At 35.1% G+C, this 18,102-nt stretch overlaps 1 protein-coding gene across 4 annotated transcripts in view; it reads right to left on the bottom strand.

Annotated features, from left to right (window-relative positions):
* PRKG2 (protein kinase cGMP-dependent 2) overlaps window positions 1–18,102 on the bottom strand; it is a 125,323-nt gene that overhangs the window by 35,371 nt on the left and 71,850 nt on the right. For 3 of the 4 annotated variants that reach the window (XM_074324384.1, XM_074324382.1, XM_019720111.2), the window contains exons 8-14: window positions 17,237–17,331; window positions 14,124–14,192; window positions 9,337–9,435; window positions 7,791–7,944; window positions 5,817–5,953; window positions 3,296–3,385; window positions 1,089–1,230 (exon numbers count right to left, since the gene is read on the bottom strand). In XM_074324384.1, coding sequence (XP_074180485.1) covers window positions 1,089–1,230; window positions 3,296–3,385; window positions 5,817–5,953; window positions 7,791–7,944; window positions 9,337–9,435; window positions 14,124–14,192; window positions 17,237–17,331 — 786 coding nt within the window. Of the gene's footprint in view, window positions 1–1,088; window positions 1,231–3,295; window positions 3,386–5,816; window positions 5,954–7,790; window positions 7,945–9,336; window positions 9,436–14,123; window positions 14,193–17,236; window positions 17,332–18,102 lie in introns of those variants that run through there. The other variant, XM_074324385.1, reaches the window with a different exon arrangement.

Here is an 18,102-nt window from a genome sequence, read left to right as displayed (position 1 = left end):
AATCTCAAAACTGTCTTTCATGGATAAGATAAGGCTTGAATGGATCAAAATGTTTCCTGGAAGTCAGCCATATTTCACATGAGAGGACTTTACTCCTTTACTATGGAGAGCAATCCCTTAGCAATTACACATAATTTAATTCCTAAGACTAAATTATACATGGTAACATGTGGATGACAAAAACTATCTCATCAATTGTTAAATATTTCAATTGCAAAATGTTTAGCACAGTAGCTTTACACATAGCTATCATGAAATGGTAGGTATTATTATTCCCATATATAAAAGTTTTGATGTGAAAAACTTTTAATATGTTTGCAAATGTTAAGTTCAGAGACACTTTAATGTCCTTGAGGTACTTACAAAATGGACTCAGGAAAACTCAGTTTGGCACCCCATCCTGATGGGGTCCCCTCCTAAGGACTAAAGTGTCTTGGCTTCTCCTAAATATGACTGCCCAGTTCTAATACAGTTTCTCACGGAAAGCAGTTTATGTGACTGGTAGCATTTTTTTCTTTAGTGTGACATACAAGAGGATTCATGTTGGGCATGAGGGGATACAAAGATGACAGCAAGGAAAGACTCGGTCGCCAAGGAGCCTGTACCCTAGTGTTGTGATTCTCAAGCCTGGTTGTACTTTCAGGATCACCTAGAAAGATTTCCAAAAAAAAACTACCAACATTCATATGTGTATCTTTTCTCTCTGTACAGACCGTGGGTATCTCAGGGCAGGAGCCATGCTATCTTCTTTCCTTATCCCTTATAGCCAGTCCCTATATGTAGCAGGAATCTATTAAAACCTAGTTAAGACTATTAGTCAAAAAATACTAATAAAATCCAAATTTAAAGGCATTCTGTTATGTGAATCCCTAATAGGGGTCATAAATATGGATGAAACATTAAATTCCTAGGCCAAAAAGAGTGTGCTTGTAACACGGCTCCCTGTGTTGTGTGTGTCAATTTCAAAGGCCCTACCCCCCAAAGTGAAAATAACAGGTGTACCAAAATTAAAAGAAATTGCAACTATACCACAACTTTGTGTTTGGAAATATCTCATATGATACTGTAAGTAAGAGAATTTGTCTTACCAATTTCAGGTAACCTTCAGCATCTAGTATTAAGTTTTCTGGCTTCAGGTCTCTGTACATAATACCTAGTCGATGCAGGTAATCAAATGCTTCTGTCACACAAGCAACACAGAACTTGGAGGTGGATTCATCAAAGCTGCCTCTGCAAAAAAATCATTTTCCCTTTTAATACTGTAGATGTATATCTTTGTTGTCTGTTCTAGGTGCCAATTATTATACTGGTAGATTTATGCAATATAAATGTTTTCTAGGACATCAATACTAAAAAGTACTTTATACTGCCAATGAATTAGACTGCTGATCATAAAGAAATTTAGCAGGATACTCGATGCAAACGATAACTACTTCACTAAAATTAAAATGTCCACATTCAAACAATTGTTTCTGGTAATTACACAGGAACATAGAAAGGTAATTTTTTGTAGATATTTATGGAGAAATGCAACACTGGAGAAAATGCAACTATTTCAATGGCAAGCCTGAACCAGATGTGTGTAATTGATTGCTTGACGAAAAAATGACTCAAGTGATCATTTGCATTTCCTGTTTGTAAAGCATGTAACAATAGCAGTAAAAATGAGGTCATAACTCTTTCTTATTTGGTGTACCTTCATGATATTGGAGTTGCACTGTGTTAGCATTGTGTGTAGGCTTACACACTGAATGATTGCAATGCGGCAGCGATTTGCTGCATGGTATAACAGAAATGTGGATTTGGGGTGAAAGGCTGGCTTTGACTCTTGCTTTTTCCACTCACTGTGTCCTTGGGCAAGTTGTTTAGCTGTTCTGACCCTCAGTTTCCTATCTATAAAACGGTTTACTACTCACTTCACAGTGTTGTTGAGAGGATTAGACACAGTGCTTAACAGGAAGTGGGAACTCCCTTTTCTAAATAGATTTAGATTTTTCAATAGATTAGCCTGTTGAAACAAAGATGGCAGATGCAAATGCTTTTGCAGGGATCATGCAAGTCTCCTCATCCTTCCAGGCTCTCTGTATTCAATGATATGTTCTATCCAATGATATGCTCTAATACAACACATTCATCTTCTACTCAGATGCTCGGTGGTCTCTTATTGCCTTCGTGTGTGATTATCAGCCATGAATGTCTTAGAATTGCCTGAGAAGCATTTAAAAAATCATTCACTGGACCCCATCCCAGATGAACTGAACCATAATCTCTGGCGTCAAGTTCAGCATTTTTACTTTGTAAAACCCCCAGGTGACTGTAATGTGTAGTCTGGGCTGAGAACAACTGGCCCAGGTAACACTTTCTAAATGCCTGGCATTAAGGCACACAACCTAGTGCAAACCTACCTTCCCATCTCCTTTTCTGCTCCCTTGTCTTCTATTTAAATTCTACTGTTGATCATCCACAAACAGACCTAATCTCATCCCAACATTTCTGCTGTATCTTACATTATTTTCCCTTCCTCTCTGTCTTTCCACAGTTTGGTCATCTTTAGAGTTTAGTTCAAGTCCTTCCATATACCATCACATTTTTCTATCTCTCCTCGCCTCCGAGCTTACTATCTACCACACTCATTTGGCATTTATTAATAATTACAAATTGCAAATTCTTTGTCCTATTTAGTTTTCACATTAAATAAAGAAATGTTTTTAAAGTGCATACATTGTATCCCTGAATAAACTCAAAACTCACTGGAGGAAAAGTTTATACTTTTTACTCTTTGGTGAGAAAAATCTGCATTGTCTAGAAAACCCCGAATTGTCTACTCTGGAGCCCTATGCATACATGGTTTTGATTGTTCAGAAACTACCCCTTTTGTAAAATTGAATCTTTGCACACATCTTACTCTGCTTTTCAGAAGGGCTTCACCATTCCCCACCCTTTTCTTCAACTCCCTTCTTAGAGATTCAAAATCAGAAACATTCGGGTTTATACCTACTTTGTTTCATACTATGTGACCACGGATAGTTCACAATCTCTCTAAGCCTGGGATTCTTTAATTTGTAATATGAGAATGACAATGACTGCCAAAGTGTGCCTATGACACAATTATAATGTTGGCTAAGAAAATATCACTATTACTACTATTTTATTAATATTTTATTAAGTGATAATATTTTCTTAGAATCATAACTTAACTACTTCCTTCATGTTTCTTTAAATGATCATGAATATATGATCGTTTAGACCAATTATGAGTAGACTAAAGTTATTGTTTGTAATCTTCTTTCATTACCTGTCCCTTAATATACTCCATAGCTCCCCACCTAAGCAGGCTTCCAGAAGCATGTATACATATTTATTGTCCTTGAAAGTACGATATAATCTGTGGAGACAGATAAAAACATGGTTATTATTAGAAATCTAGTTTTAAAATCTCTTTAAAGTTGCTTAAGAGCATCATCAATAACGTTTTGAACATCCAAACATCGTACAGCTATGCTGGGCTTCTTGCTGAGTACTCTGATCTTTCCTACTGCCTTGCTTTTGCTCACATTTAACCGCATTACTTAGATTGCCCTCCCTCTACTCACAGACGACTTCCTCATCTATTTCACTGTAAAAGTGTTATCCATTCCTCAAGGCCAACCTCAGAGGTCACCTTCCTGATAAAGCAGCTCATTATCCCACCCGCTAAACATGGCCCCTTCTTCCTCCAAAAACCCAGAGAACTCTGCGTATATCTCCCTCAAGATCTGCCTCGCATAACAGTTATTCATACCCACGTCTTATATCCTCTAGCTGGTCTCAGGAAGTAGACTCTGAGACAGAGGGTTGTAAGCCATAAGATTAGTGGAAAGTGCACTTGAGAACGACACCCATGGAGGAGGAAGGATGTAGATTTGAACAGAGAGAGAGTTGGATTATAATCTAGTTTCAATGAAAGGCTCAGCTTCAAGGAGCTCTGCTGTGACTGGATGCCAGGATGTACCTGGAGAGAGAGTATGATCTTGGGCAAGGAGTTTCTCTTATCTAAGAGCAATGGCAAGAGAGAGACTGAGCCAAATGACTCAGATGGCAGCACTCCCAGAATCTCAGGAAATGACAACCTCAATCCTGATGCGAGACCTGGACAGGGTACTATGTTTCCACATTAGGTGAAAGCAGCTTCTGGGTCTTAATCAAAAGAAACCCTTTTCTCCCTAGCACCATGCCCAGGTTACATCATATACAGACAGCAGAAGCGGTCTAGTACAGGGGTTCTGTGTGGGCCCTGGAATCAGTTCCCTAGGCTTGACTCCCTGATTGGCTACTTATTAGCTATGCAACCTCACTTTTCTTATTGTTCTTCGATGAGGACAATCATAACATTTACCTCATTGTTCTATTATGAAGATCAAATGAATACATATAGTCATTTGACTATGCATTAATTATATATTATTGATTATATATTAAATTAATATATATTTTAGATATATCTATTATATATAAAATAAATATAAATTTATAAAATAAATAATACACCAGGGGTGACATAAAAATGTATTCAAGTGGACACTTTGTTCAATGTTGCTCAAGCAGTAGTTCGCCGTAATCAGAAGTGTCTGGTCGCTGATGGTAACCACTTTGAGCACTTCTTGTAGTTGCAGTGACTTGTATTCATCTTTGTTATCAGTATATATTGAGTGTTACAATTTTAATACAGTTTTCCTTTCTTAAAATGTGTATACATTTTTGGGGGCACCCTCTGTATTTGTATTTTATATGTATGTTACATATTAATATATTGCTTAGAAGACTGCCTGACACATGTTGATTTCTCAATAAATGCTGTCGTTAATATTTAGTCTTAGTATCATTACTACCTTACTATATGCAACGAACCTTGTAAAGAGCTGGATATGAGAAATGAATAAAACCTAACCCATGCCCTGCAGCCACTTGTCATAGTTTGTTAATGAATTGTTGATAAAAAAAAAAAAAAGAGGGAGATGTATTTTGGGACATAGTTAATATAAAGATAATCGGATGGCTTTATTGCCAGCATTGCCTGGCTTCAGCCTTCTTTTTCAATTTTGAAAAAATATATCAGGAATATGGATTGGCAAGAAGATTCTCTCAAGGCATTTGATCACACAGTATAAATTCTATTCATTGAAAGGGCACTTTATATCACCCAGAAATCACTGAAGCTACACTCTGGGGCACTAAGACATATCCGAAAATATAAACTGGCTTACACCACTAACCCATGAATTCACAAGTAAAGACAGCTGTGACCTAGAGTATCATTTCTTTTTAAAACTCTGGTGATAGCTACACATAGACAGTAACTGTTAGGAGGTGGACCTGTCAGCATCTAGGTACTGCCAGGACCACAGCTTGTTGCTCCTTGGCAGCTCATGTGCTCCCACATGCTACTTACTCCAGCAATTCAACAGCAACATAGTCCCTGAGGGGTTTCAAATGGATTCTCACTTCCCAAATTCTGCATTAGGTCTGGATTAAATAATCAATTCAAACATTTTGCAATAATTTTATATTCTCTCTCTCTCTCTCTCTCTCTCTCTCACACACACACACACACACACACTCACATACACACATTTTCTTGACATTTACTCAAGAATAAAAAAAAATCTAGGTGCTTGACTCCAGATCTCAAACTCGTAACATTTTATGTATTGCTGCTGTGACTAGCATGGGAAATTCAGAGTGGGGTCTGCTCTTATGCCTCTGTGCATCCTCTTGCATGGAAACACGTCAGGGAAGGGCCTAAAGTCCTATGTTCTGGAAGCCAAACGCTCACTTACTTTACAATGAAGGGGGAGCACAGCTCCTCCAGGATCCGCTTCTCGGAGTAGACATGCTCTTGTTGCTTAGTGTCAACTATGTGCTTCTTCTTTATACACTTCATAGCAAAAGCAACGTTCTCATTTTTTACTTTAACCTATGTAAGAAGAGAAAGATCCCTCAAAATGATCTTACGAGGAAAGATTTACAACATCTATAGAAAGCCTGCTAACTAAGGAGAGAAAAAATTCTTGCACATTGGAATAGCATGTAAGCTTTAACCACTTCTCCCTCTGAGAACTGAGTGTATTGAGGTGTACACACTTCCCCTTCATTGTAATTTCCAAAAAAGTTCACATAACAAACATGGTTCTAAAACGTTTGTAGGGAAACAAGGAAAAAAGAAAAACAACTCTAGTTAGAAGATTTACGGTTTAAAAATCTATTGTTTTGAATGTGACATGAAAAACTTCAACCTGAATTGTCCCAAATTGTTCTTTCTTAACATTCACTTCTTTGATTTTCAAAACAAAACATATTAAATCAAGATCTATATCTGCACTATCCAATGTGATAGCCCCTAGTCACAATAAGTTATTTAATTCTAAATTAATTAAAAATAACATTCAGTTCCTCAGTGGCACTAGCCACATCTAGCTACTGGAGACCTGATGAGGCAATGGAGATACAGGACATTTTCCTCAGCACACAAAGTTCTATTAGAGAGCACTGCTCTAGATGGGCACACAGAATTTTCCCTTAAAAGGAAATTAAAATATTTTAATAGGTATTTATTCAGATAGGCTTAAAACTACATAAGCAGATTACAGTTGACATGTAATTAAATTGTGCAGAAATGGTTGCACTTCATATTTTTCTCACATTCGCCATTAGTGCTGCCTATGACTTTTAAATTACTGGTGGAATTATTGTTTCAATTATTATTATCTAACTATAGAAAAAAACAGATCTCGGTACTGTTCATTCAATCCTTTTGCCAAGATCTTTGATGAATATCGCTGCAGATGGATATTGCTCTCATCTCTCCATATGGAGTAAGAAACATTGTAAATATTCTTCGGCCCATTAAGAAATTGTTTCTTCCCCCTCACCCATCAGACATGAAGTATTGACTGGGTGTGAAGTGTACTATCCATAGTCTCCTGGCTGCACTTCAGATCTGCTCATGCCCAGAGCTATCCAGCAAACAGAAGTGTCAGCATAGTTCCCGGAGGTTAATGTACAGAGAATCATTAAAAATCTGCTGGGCAAAGAAGGACTTGGTAATTGCCAAGAGTTCAGAACCATCTGTATCTAATAAGGTCACAGATTTCCATTCTACAGTTTCCTCAGAGCACTTGATCTGACGGTAGCACTCTGAGGAAGATCCAGCCGAAATCAGGCCATACGCTCCCAGCTGTCCTGATCAACGCTACAAACGGCTTCGAACATTCCCTTGCATTCATATTTTGTTTCTTTTTTCTCTGATAGAAAACTTTGAGCAACCAAAAATAGAGTAATGAAAGCCAAAGACAGTCTTGGTAGTGAAGTTGTTTAAGAGATGGACCCATAATATTGAAGATTTTGTTTCTACAGCACTTCCATTGGACACATTCTTCTTTTCTTTACTGTACAGACAGTTCATGTGTCATGAGTGTATGTATACACATATTTTGCTGTTAGGAAATGTATTTTTAATGTTTTATAGTGTTTGGCAATGCTATTTGGCACATTCTCCAATAACTACCATCAAGAAAAGAATTCACCAAAGGATGTGATGCAAGAAGCTTGAAATAGCTATAAGTTACTTACTAGCACAGACCTGCTACTATACAAAATACAGACTGAAAGTGTACTTTCTTAATTTCAGGTCAAAGCAACATTTAAGTGAGCAATAAAAATTCATACATTCCTCCAAGATATGCTGGAATATAAAACAAACAAAAAAAAAGTCAAAAGGCTTCTCTCAGATGCTTGAAACGTAAACCCCTTACAAGCTCAACTCTTCCGAACCCACCAACGCCCAGTGTTGCAATAATCTCAAGGTTCTGGAATGGGGATGATGAGGAGAATCTGGCCACCTTCTCCTTCAGTTGAATCATCTCCAGAGAGAGAGCTTTGGACAACTTCCGGGTAGACATGGACCTCCTGCACAAGAGAAGTGACACTTTACATACACTCCCTTAGTCAACCGGGGGTCATGCCACACATACATTCCACTCTTACAACAGTCTCATTTCTGAGTAATTACTGGCCACAGTTGTCACAAAGACTATTTCAACTTTTATAGGATCAGACTCAGTCAGGTCTGGGGAGAAAAGCAATAGAATATACAAACAAAAAAAACTCACACACACACACACACACACACACAAGAAATAGACGAATGTCAAACTGAATCAATGAGAGGTAAAAACTGGTGAATTGTGTGGTATTTAAATTATATCTCAATAAAGCTGTTAAATAAAGAGTCAATGAGAGGAACTAGAACCTGAGAGCCATTTTCTTTGCGGCACCTACAGGAGAATGCTACACTGAGAAACTTTCCTGTGTTTTGCTTTTTGTCAGATCTTGAAGCCTTCTATGATTAAACCAGAATAACTATTTTTTGAAACATAAAAAAATACATTTCTTACTTTATGTCTAAGTACTGTTATTTGGAAATACTCATTTTTCTCTTTTATTTAAGGTTTGCTGCTCTGGATTAGCTATTCATAAATTGTTGTTACTACAAAAAGGCCTTTGGCATAAAAATTATAAATACATTTCTTGCCAAAAAAACAATCAACCAACCAACCAACCAACAAAAAAAACACCTTATGAGGTCCTGATTGAATCCTCTGATTTAACTCAAATGTCAGTTTTCTAGACCTTTGAGTCTTCAGCTGTGATTGTATTGTCTGATGAACATATGCTTAAGTACTTACTCTACAAAATGTTTTAACAAAGAACTGGCAAATAATTTTAATTTTACAAAGTAGATTTTTCTATTAAACAAAAAATGTCTCTTCAGTATTACTACATTTAGAGCCTTACCCAACTCCTCTCTACACACACACACACACACACACACACACACACACACACACACCTGGACAATAGTTCCCTTGTATCTTAAATAATTTTGAATATACTGCTAGTTCTTAACCTGAAATCAGAGTGAATGAGCTACTCTAGTACTTTGGCATTCCTATTTGATTTCCATGGGCAAGAGCGGCATCATTTCTGAATTAATGTCCTTTTGAGCTAAGTCAACAGACAATATAAAGAATCCCTTTTCCAAGACCCCTTATCAGGAAATTTCTCCCTACCATTACTACTCATCACCCAAAATAAGGAGCTGACTACTTATAAACTAAAATAATATCCATACTAGTGGGAAGTGGTATCCTCTTTGTGGAAGACAACTTAAAAGACCTGCCCCAAATTTTCTAGTGAAAGCACACTAAACATGACAACAGAATGAATCACACCAATTTGTCCCCTTCTTCATCAACTGCTGAAGTCATATCCAGCTTAGGAAAATATTCCTCCACTTACTTTGCATGTCTTTTTTCATCATCACGGGTCAGGTTTGCCACATACCCTTCAAGGTATTTTTGGAGTTCTTCAAAAGTGCCGACTGTTTGGTTGAACGTTCTAAATGAATAAAATTAAATTAAATCAAAAGCTCTGTGCTAATAGTTGCCATTGCAACTTGACATTTTTCTTAAGCTCATACAAGACTAATTGTATCGTTATTAAAGGCTTTGTAAATTGTTTTTCAGTAATTTATGTATACTAGTGTTTCCATAATATGTAGAACAGTTATTAGAAGTTATACAGTTGATCCTTTGAGTTTATGAAAGCAAAGAGGCTACCAGTAAGAAAACATTTTTGTAGTTTTCTGCCTTGCAGTTCAGGTTTACCAACACCATTTCTTTTCTTTCTTTCTTTTTTCTTTCTTTCTTTCTTTTTCCTCCCTCCCTCCCTCCCTCCCTCCCTCCCTCCCTCCCTCCCTCCCTTCCTTCCTCTTCTCCCTCTCTCCCTCTCTCTCTCTCTCTTTCTTTTAAGAAGACAGTGGAAAGGAAATAATCTACATCATCTGTTCACGGAATCAATAGATTACATGGGTAACAGATTTTCTAAGTTTGCTCAATCAAATAATTTACTTAAAAAATCAAAGATGAATTTCTTTATCCTTAGATACTACTCCTCATTCCACATTCCTTCATAAATGAATCCAATTTTTTTTAACCTTAACTTAGTAATTCTCTGAGTTTCAGTCAATATCCTCCCCTGACCTCCCTCACCCATCAATAATCACAGGTTTGTTGTGTACCCCATCTAATCTCCCTGTCCCCAGTCCGTTGTCTCCAGGAATTCTTACATATAGCACTGCCTATGACAAAAAATAATCTTCCTCATCAGTGAAATATGTGTTCTTGATTATCCTTATTGATTATTCCAATGCTTCCCTGCCCCCACACTTGACAACTACCTTGATTTGTGATTATTAGAGGACTAATACAAAACAGTATCTCTATGTTTCCCTATGTCAAAATAGTATCCTTTTCAAAACTTTGTTCCAATCATCTTGGTAACATCTTAAGCAACTGAATGTAGAAAAATGAAAGGAATGAAAATTTACCACAAAATACCTAAAATGAATGAACCAGAGCCACCTCATTAGTAAACTGTCAAAACTTACTGCCTGTCTAGCCCTGAACACCTCTACCCACAATTATTTGACAACCAACCTATATTTACATTATTAAGCGTATCCCATATACTGTGCTGGGTGTTTTCCATTTTCCCTTCCAGATCTACTCTCCACTCTTTTCTACCCTTTTCTGTGGACTGTCCTTTGTTGAGTGTAGAGTGGTGAGAAATAAAACAGTATTGCCATGAAATTTCTAATTTCCAATGGCTAAATTTTCAAGTAAAAAGGAAATACTTCCTGTACTTTTATTTATGCTTCTTGTTTTTATTTATGCTATACATCACCATTATTTTGTTTCCTATTAAATTAATTGAAGTGTTGTTTTAAACAAATCTTAATTTTTAAATGTAGGTGACACTGGTGTCACAGGTCCCTTAAAAATTCTCTGAAAACTAAACTTAAAGTCAAGTTTAAGCAGCTACAACATTCTCCCTGTAACATTCAAACAGCCTGCATTGTCTCATTAGGGAGACAACCTCAAGGATGATGTAGATGCCTGATCACTGCACTGTACACCTGAAGCTGAAGCTGAACAATAATGAATGTCAACTACAATTTTATATATATGTACATATATATGTATATATATAAAACTATATATAATAGTTATATATATAATATATATATTTATAATATATAAATATATATGTAAAACTATATATATATATATAGTTACAAGAAGCGGAGTACAGCTTTAGGAATAGAGACAATGGAAATGTAATGGCTGTGTGCGATGTCAGAGGGGTAGTGGATGGGGGGAGGGGGGTTGTCACTGTGTGAGGGATATAAATGATAAATGTCTAACTATTACATTGTTTTGTGCACCTGAAACTAATAAAAAATGTTTAAAAAAATAAATAAAAAAACACGAAACAAAACAAAATAAAAAACAAACAGCTTGTATGCATACTGATGTTACAGCCTGAGAGGTAATTCATCAACTCCCTTGAGCTTTGTCCCAACAACCAAACAGTAATGGTAATATTACAAGTGACACTTCCCATTCATGTAAAGCTAATGTTATTTCCTACAATTATTTCATACATTTTATTATGTTTTAAAAATAGGAAATACAGCTCAAACTTTAACAGTCCTCTTTGCAATGTATTCATTCTGTGCATTTTTAAAAATAATAAATTAGGAAAGAAGAAACAAAAAGCCATAGGCTTTAGGTCACTATATTTCATCGCAAGGATAGTGCACCTGATTCAGCCAATACCTGGTGAGCACTTCCGGTATGCCAAAGACTGTCCAATGCTGACACTGCAACAGCAGTGAACAAATAAATGCTTGGAGCTTACAGAAAAATGGTAAGACAGATGTTAAATAAAGCAATTGAATAAAGTGTAGATATGATGAAGGTAGATAGGATGCTATTGGAGAATTATCATGGGATATTAATCTAGTCTATAAGTCATAGCTAGGGTGACATATAATTTATTATCCAAACTGAATACTTTTCAGAATGAAAAGGGGTACCAATAATAAATATAGTTAGGACTGTCTCAGAAAATCCAGGATGTAGGCCAACCTAGTCATACCTGATATTCAACTTCCCCAACCCACAGAATTTATTAAATAAATTGTTACGTTTTATCGTGCCTGATACAATATTTTGCATATTATAGAATCTCAACTATTCACATGGAAATTAAATATTTTAAAATCATAAACTTTCAAATAATTTATAAACTCTATAAAACCATTGCATCCTTTTCATGGATATTGTATAAATATTTGATTATGCAATTACAATGAAAGAAAAGGAAAGGAGTTTTTCCTTTCTATCATATTTTTAGTCCTAGCATTTTGGAGCAATTTATAAGAGTTTACCACACAGCTAATGCTATTATTGCATACATATATTTTTAAGGAACTCATACACATTAGTGCATACATATATTTTTAAGGAACTCATACACAAAACAATGCATTATTGGGACAACACTGTATCAATACATATTCCATTTGAGAGCTGGCATCCAAAGATTACCTTTATCTTAACATGCTTTGCACTTTCCTAGCTCCATGCTTTTGCTTTTAAATTTTACTTCACCTGGAGTGATTTCCACATCTCCTCTTTGCCTAAAAAATCCCTATTAATTTTTAAGCCCATTTTCACACTTAAAAAAATAAAATAAAACCTTGCCCGCTTACTGCATTGTGATTGCTTCTCTTTCAGAACACATACTATGGGAGCCAAACAGCATGGTGGAAAGGATGCTGAGGAATGGGGAGGACTAGGCAGGAGTCCCTGCTCCATCACAGATGGCACTATTGGGGCAGTTCTTTAACGGAGCTGGGACTCATTTTTTTTATCTGTAATGGAAAAATTAAAATAACTGGAAGTGATATTAAGAATTATTATTCTGTGTGGTGATGAATGTTAACAAGACTTATTGTGGTGATCATTTCACAATACAGACATATATTGAATCATTGTGTTGTACACCTGACACTAATATAATGTTATATGTCGATTATATCTCCATAAAAAATAACAAATAAGAAAAGAAGTATTATTAACTTTCCAGTCATGTTAATGTTATTGCGGTCATGCATTATAAGTAATACAAAGCCTTTAGAGACGTGACTAAAATTTACAGATGAAATAACTATATGGTTGTAATTTGCTTGAAAGTAGTGTGGAGAAGGTAGGGAGGGGATGACGAAGTGATACAGATAAAGCATTAAGTGAACATTGTTGAATTTGCATTATGAGGTTCAGAATACCATCCTGCCTATTTTTTAATATATTTGAAATTTTCCATAAAGAAAAGATTTTTTTAAATGTTCTAAAGTTCTTTCCAGCTCTAAATCTCTATGATTCTATGTTCAATAAATGTTGTACTGAATTAGCGATCAACTATACACTCCCTTGTGATACTTTTGTCATTTTACTATTCTTTGTTAATATTTCATATAAGTATGCCCTATTTCTTTGACTACACTATGACTTTTCTTAAACAATGGCCTAGCTTTGGTATATTTGAATTTTCTTTATTATAACTAGATAATCAATAAATATTCAAATAATTAATGAGATCCAAGGGCCAGATTGAAACATGATTTGAAGGGAGTTAAGAACACAAAATGAGACTTATTCGGAAAAATAACCTAAGACATCCAGAGATGAATATTGATACACATCATTTGCAAATTACTAGAAATGTTAAATTAAAACAGCTCTGGGAATATATATAGCTAATGAGTATTTTATATTTTGTCTGAGAGAGACTGGTTTTGTTCAAAAAAGTTTATGACTGCGTAGAGCATTTTAGAAATAAATTATGAAATTGCTTACTATCTTGTGTGGGAAAAAGAATCCATGAGCACTAACAAGCTTATTTCTCTGGAAGATGCAAAATTTAAATCTATTACTGATATTTATGTACGAACGTTGCACACAAAATATTTAGTCGGCCAGCATCTGCCACTGCCACAGACAGATCAGAAGGCCCCGTTTTTCCCCCGTGAATTTTAACAGAATGTACTTGCAGCTGAGGATTGGCTGCATTTCCAAGTGGAAATGAATGAGAAGACAGATGGGCCCTTGGAGCAACAGAAGGCCACGTCTTCAAAGGTGACAGTAGCCTGCCTTCTCCAACAATGTCAGTATACTCACTCTCGATCTATAACCAGGCAGGCGACATCATTTTCTTCAGCAATAATGTTAGCTGATCTGACATCTTCACTGCAGACAAAAACAGGAAAGTCAATTTTCTACAGTTAGAAATTCAACATCTATTTTTATTAGGGAATCTGCTACTTGGTGTGAAACACTATCACTTAAACCTTTCAAACACTATGCGTTTTTTTAACATCATTATTTATACTCCAACTCCTTTTCAAGAAAGGGATTTGAAATGTGTTCCAATAAAGGTTATATATATAAGGAATTCAGAGGGAAAGAAGATATCTAACTGCACTGGGAACAGAGAAGAATCAGTGACAGCAACTGTGTACGGAATCTCATTCAGTGCTTGTGTCTGCCAAAATAAAATAGCACTCTTCTGATCAAAGGGGAATTGCTAATTAATTGGCAGGCAAAACTGAAATTCACTGGGAAATTAACTTGGGAAAACATTTAAGTAATTAACATATAATAAACCAATCAAGAATAAAACCTAAAGAATTGTTTTTAGTGCCCTAACACCCAATCAATTAAATAACACTAAAATATTTTCATTTCATAGAATCTACTATGTACATTTTCCAGTAAAATCTCTGAAATCAGAGTATGTCTTACAACTGATGTTGAGTCATTGTGTAATTAACAACCTTGTCTTTCTTTTTCAGGGGTTCATAATATAACAGTGCATCTTATAACTGATACCTTAAATACAATGAATTATGGCATATGATCTAATGATGATAAATTTAAAGCCTACTGAATACCAATCTTGTAAGCATTGGCTAAACTATTTCTATAGAGACCTTGATTTATACTAGTTTCTTTCCTCTATTAGTTATAACTAAAGACACTGAAAAAAGGTACATCCTTATAGTACCCACTGCTCTGAAATTTATTTAAGGTAACATGGAATAGAAAGCATATTGATAATGCACCAAGCAACTTCATCAAAAGTGGCATCACCCAAAGTATAGTCCTTTCATCTTCCCTTAATGATGGGGCAGAAGAAACCTTGACAGCCCACCACTCCATTCCAAAGAAGTCCCCTATCCACATAACTGGCATCCAGGGACCTTCTGACATGACCCACAGTCCCTACCAACTTTACAGGGTCCTTGCTGGAAGACATCAGTGACAATATTTCAGCTTGATGAGCTCTTAACTTGGGAGCTGGTTAGTTTGTACTCAACTTGTATGTGTGTACATATCTATAAGTATAGAGAGAGATACAGAGATAGATATGACCGTGGATATGGGCCGACTATTTGATTTGTGAATTCAAAAAGAAGAGAGAGGTATGGCATCCTTTTCACCTCTCAGTGTCATCATTTTGACTAGAATATTCTCTGCAAACACTTTGTAAGTATTAGAAATTTGTAAATACATACATGTTCTTTCATAATAACTGTGTAAGTGCCAAAGATTTATTTTTGCACATAGAATTCTGAAATAACTCTTGGGACTATTTAGTGTCGAATGATGGAAATATACACAATATAAGAAGTATTGAGTCACAGTCAGTGGCCGTAATAAGTGATAGCATAAAAATGCACCAAAATGTAAAAAATATTTGTATCTAACTCTCCTTCTCATTGATTTCTGCTTTATGCTTTTAAATGCTTTGGGGAGTTGGGTCTTTAAATTAAATACAAATTCCCATGTTTCTCATGGGAAAACACTGTGATTGGCTAGCTGCAACATACACCATAAATTATTTCAGATCCAGCAAAACTAGACAGCCTATTTCCTTTCACAAGCTACTTTGACTCTATAGTACATTTATGAAGTTCTCTGCACTTTCAATTTTGAGTTGTTTTGCTTGGAGGTATGAAAAGAATAACCAATAAATCTTAAGAACAAATACATTGATGTCTTGAATAATGACATTACATGATTCTATTCCATAAATGTATTTTATTCTAAACAAAGAAACAATTTATCTATTATTGAAATATGTTCACTACCAGCTAGAAAATGGGAAAGAAAAATTAAACTTGTCTTTAAATTTCATTTTTTAAATTTAAATGGTTTACATGGTTTACATAAGAACCATAACTTATTAAATTTAAATAGTGGATTTTATTTTTAAAATAAGATATCATTTCTAAATAATAAAATTTGTCTGCGTATATTAATTATGAATACTTTTTGTTTGTTCTGTCCTTATGTAATCCTGACATACAAATCAGTGGAACTGAGGCTTTCTAGACAAGAGTTAAGAGGAAGATAAGAGTTAAGAGGAAGATAAGAGAAAATGAAGAGAAATACTTCTCCTTTTTACGAGCATATGCTTTTATTTTACTTATGAAATGAAAGCATTTAGTAATAATATAAATATTAAGGGATTTCTTAACTAATTTCAAGTATTATTTAAAAACATCTGACTCCAAAAGAAGGTATTGCTCAAAACTTTAACTTGATCTTTTAATAAGTTATTTACATTTACAAAAATGTATTTCTTCAGACTTAAGTTTGTTTTCTGAGTTCCAGGAAGTACAAAAATGTCTCCTGAGCCACTTGATTAACCTTTACAAACATTTCTTCCATAAGGCAGATCAACAATAAAAAAACTCATACCTCCAAAGACCTAAGGTTTAGGTAGAAATTTCAAATATAATACATTCTTTTAAGTTGTTGCTGAAACTTGCAAAATGAGTTGATAAAAACTCTTAAGAAAATATAACTTTTGTTATGATGATTAAAAAGCACACAAAATATGTAAAGTCATTATTTGATATTTTTTTAAAGGGAGAAAATAACAATATTTCAAATCCTGGAAATAGGAAAACTCATTCGTAAGGGGAAAATATAATTTTCACTTCTTTAATCTTTTTCTCTCTTTTTTAAACTAAAAGTTCTAAGAGAGCATCTTATTTTCACTAACAAACTTAAGACTTTCCAATTTATTTCCTGTGCAAAAATAGTACACTTATTTCCTGCATAGCAATGAATTATTTTAGACCTCAGTTTATAATTTTTGTTTAATTCCTGGACTTTGGCTACCATTAATTTGGTAGCTCAGTTGTCAAACTCTACATGAGTGGTTGCACATACAAAACAATCCAAGAATTATTTTAGTATGGTATATAAAGTCATGGATTCACCTGATAAGAGCTTTTTCTCCAAAATATTCTCCTTTCTCCAGTGTTTTTATCAGTTGTGGTTGATCATGGCCCTCTGTACTCTGGGTGACTTTTACCTATATGATGTCAAACAATTAAAAAGAGAAAGAAGAAAAAGAAAGAATCAGCTCTATACAAAATTGACTAAACAAGGAAAAAGACAGCCCTTGTTTAATTTTGCAGTAGTTAGGACAATATGGATGGGCTGAGAAATTCTGTGATTTAACACGATCAAATGACTTCTTCTGTAAGAGGAAGATGCTCCTTTCAAACCCCACCTTCCAATGTTAAAAATATTTATGTGAATCCAGTTAATCCTTCCTAAGGATCCTCAAAGCAAATAACTGTCCTGTAGGAACTTTGATTGTTTCAAAACGCCAAACAGAGTTGACAAATTAATCAAGAACAAGGCTGTGTATCAGGAATTCTGACTTTGTTATTTACAATTGACTCGCTGGATGAAAAATGTGGATGTGGAGAAGGGTCCATACACTTTCATGGGTCATTGTAGTCCACAGTCCAGAAAGGTTTAAGAACCCCCATGTTAAAGCCAAACAAAAACTTCAATATTCCTTGTTTGTGGCTAGAATTATTCCAGTTCAACATGGTAACAAGGGTTGCTTTATGCTGATTAGAAATTCTGATTAGCATTTATCAAAGTCACAATGAATTAAAAAAAATTTAATGCAATTTGTTTATTAGCCAGAATTCTTTCAAAGCATGGGGTCCAGGTTGGGGAGAAATGATAAAAGTGTTTCTCAGTGTTAAAGAGTTTCTGAAATTTGAAACTATTTTGTTAATTTTTTTTCCTTCACTGGGGGCCCAGTTCAAAGTTCAACCACAAACCG

Source organism: Rhinolophus sinicus, linkage group LG02 (assembly GCF_036562045.2).
Source record: "Rhinolophus sinicus isolate RSC01 linkage group LG02, ASM3656204v1, whole genome shotgun sequence".
In the NCBI taxonomy this organism is placed as follows: Eukaryota; Metazoa; Chordata; class Mammalia; order Chiroptera; family Rhinolophidae; genus Rhinolophus; species Rhinolophus sinicus.
Note: the sequence above shows the minus strand (reverse complement) of the source record. Positions and strands in the feature narration are given on the sequence as shown.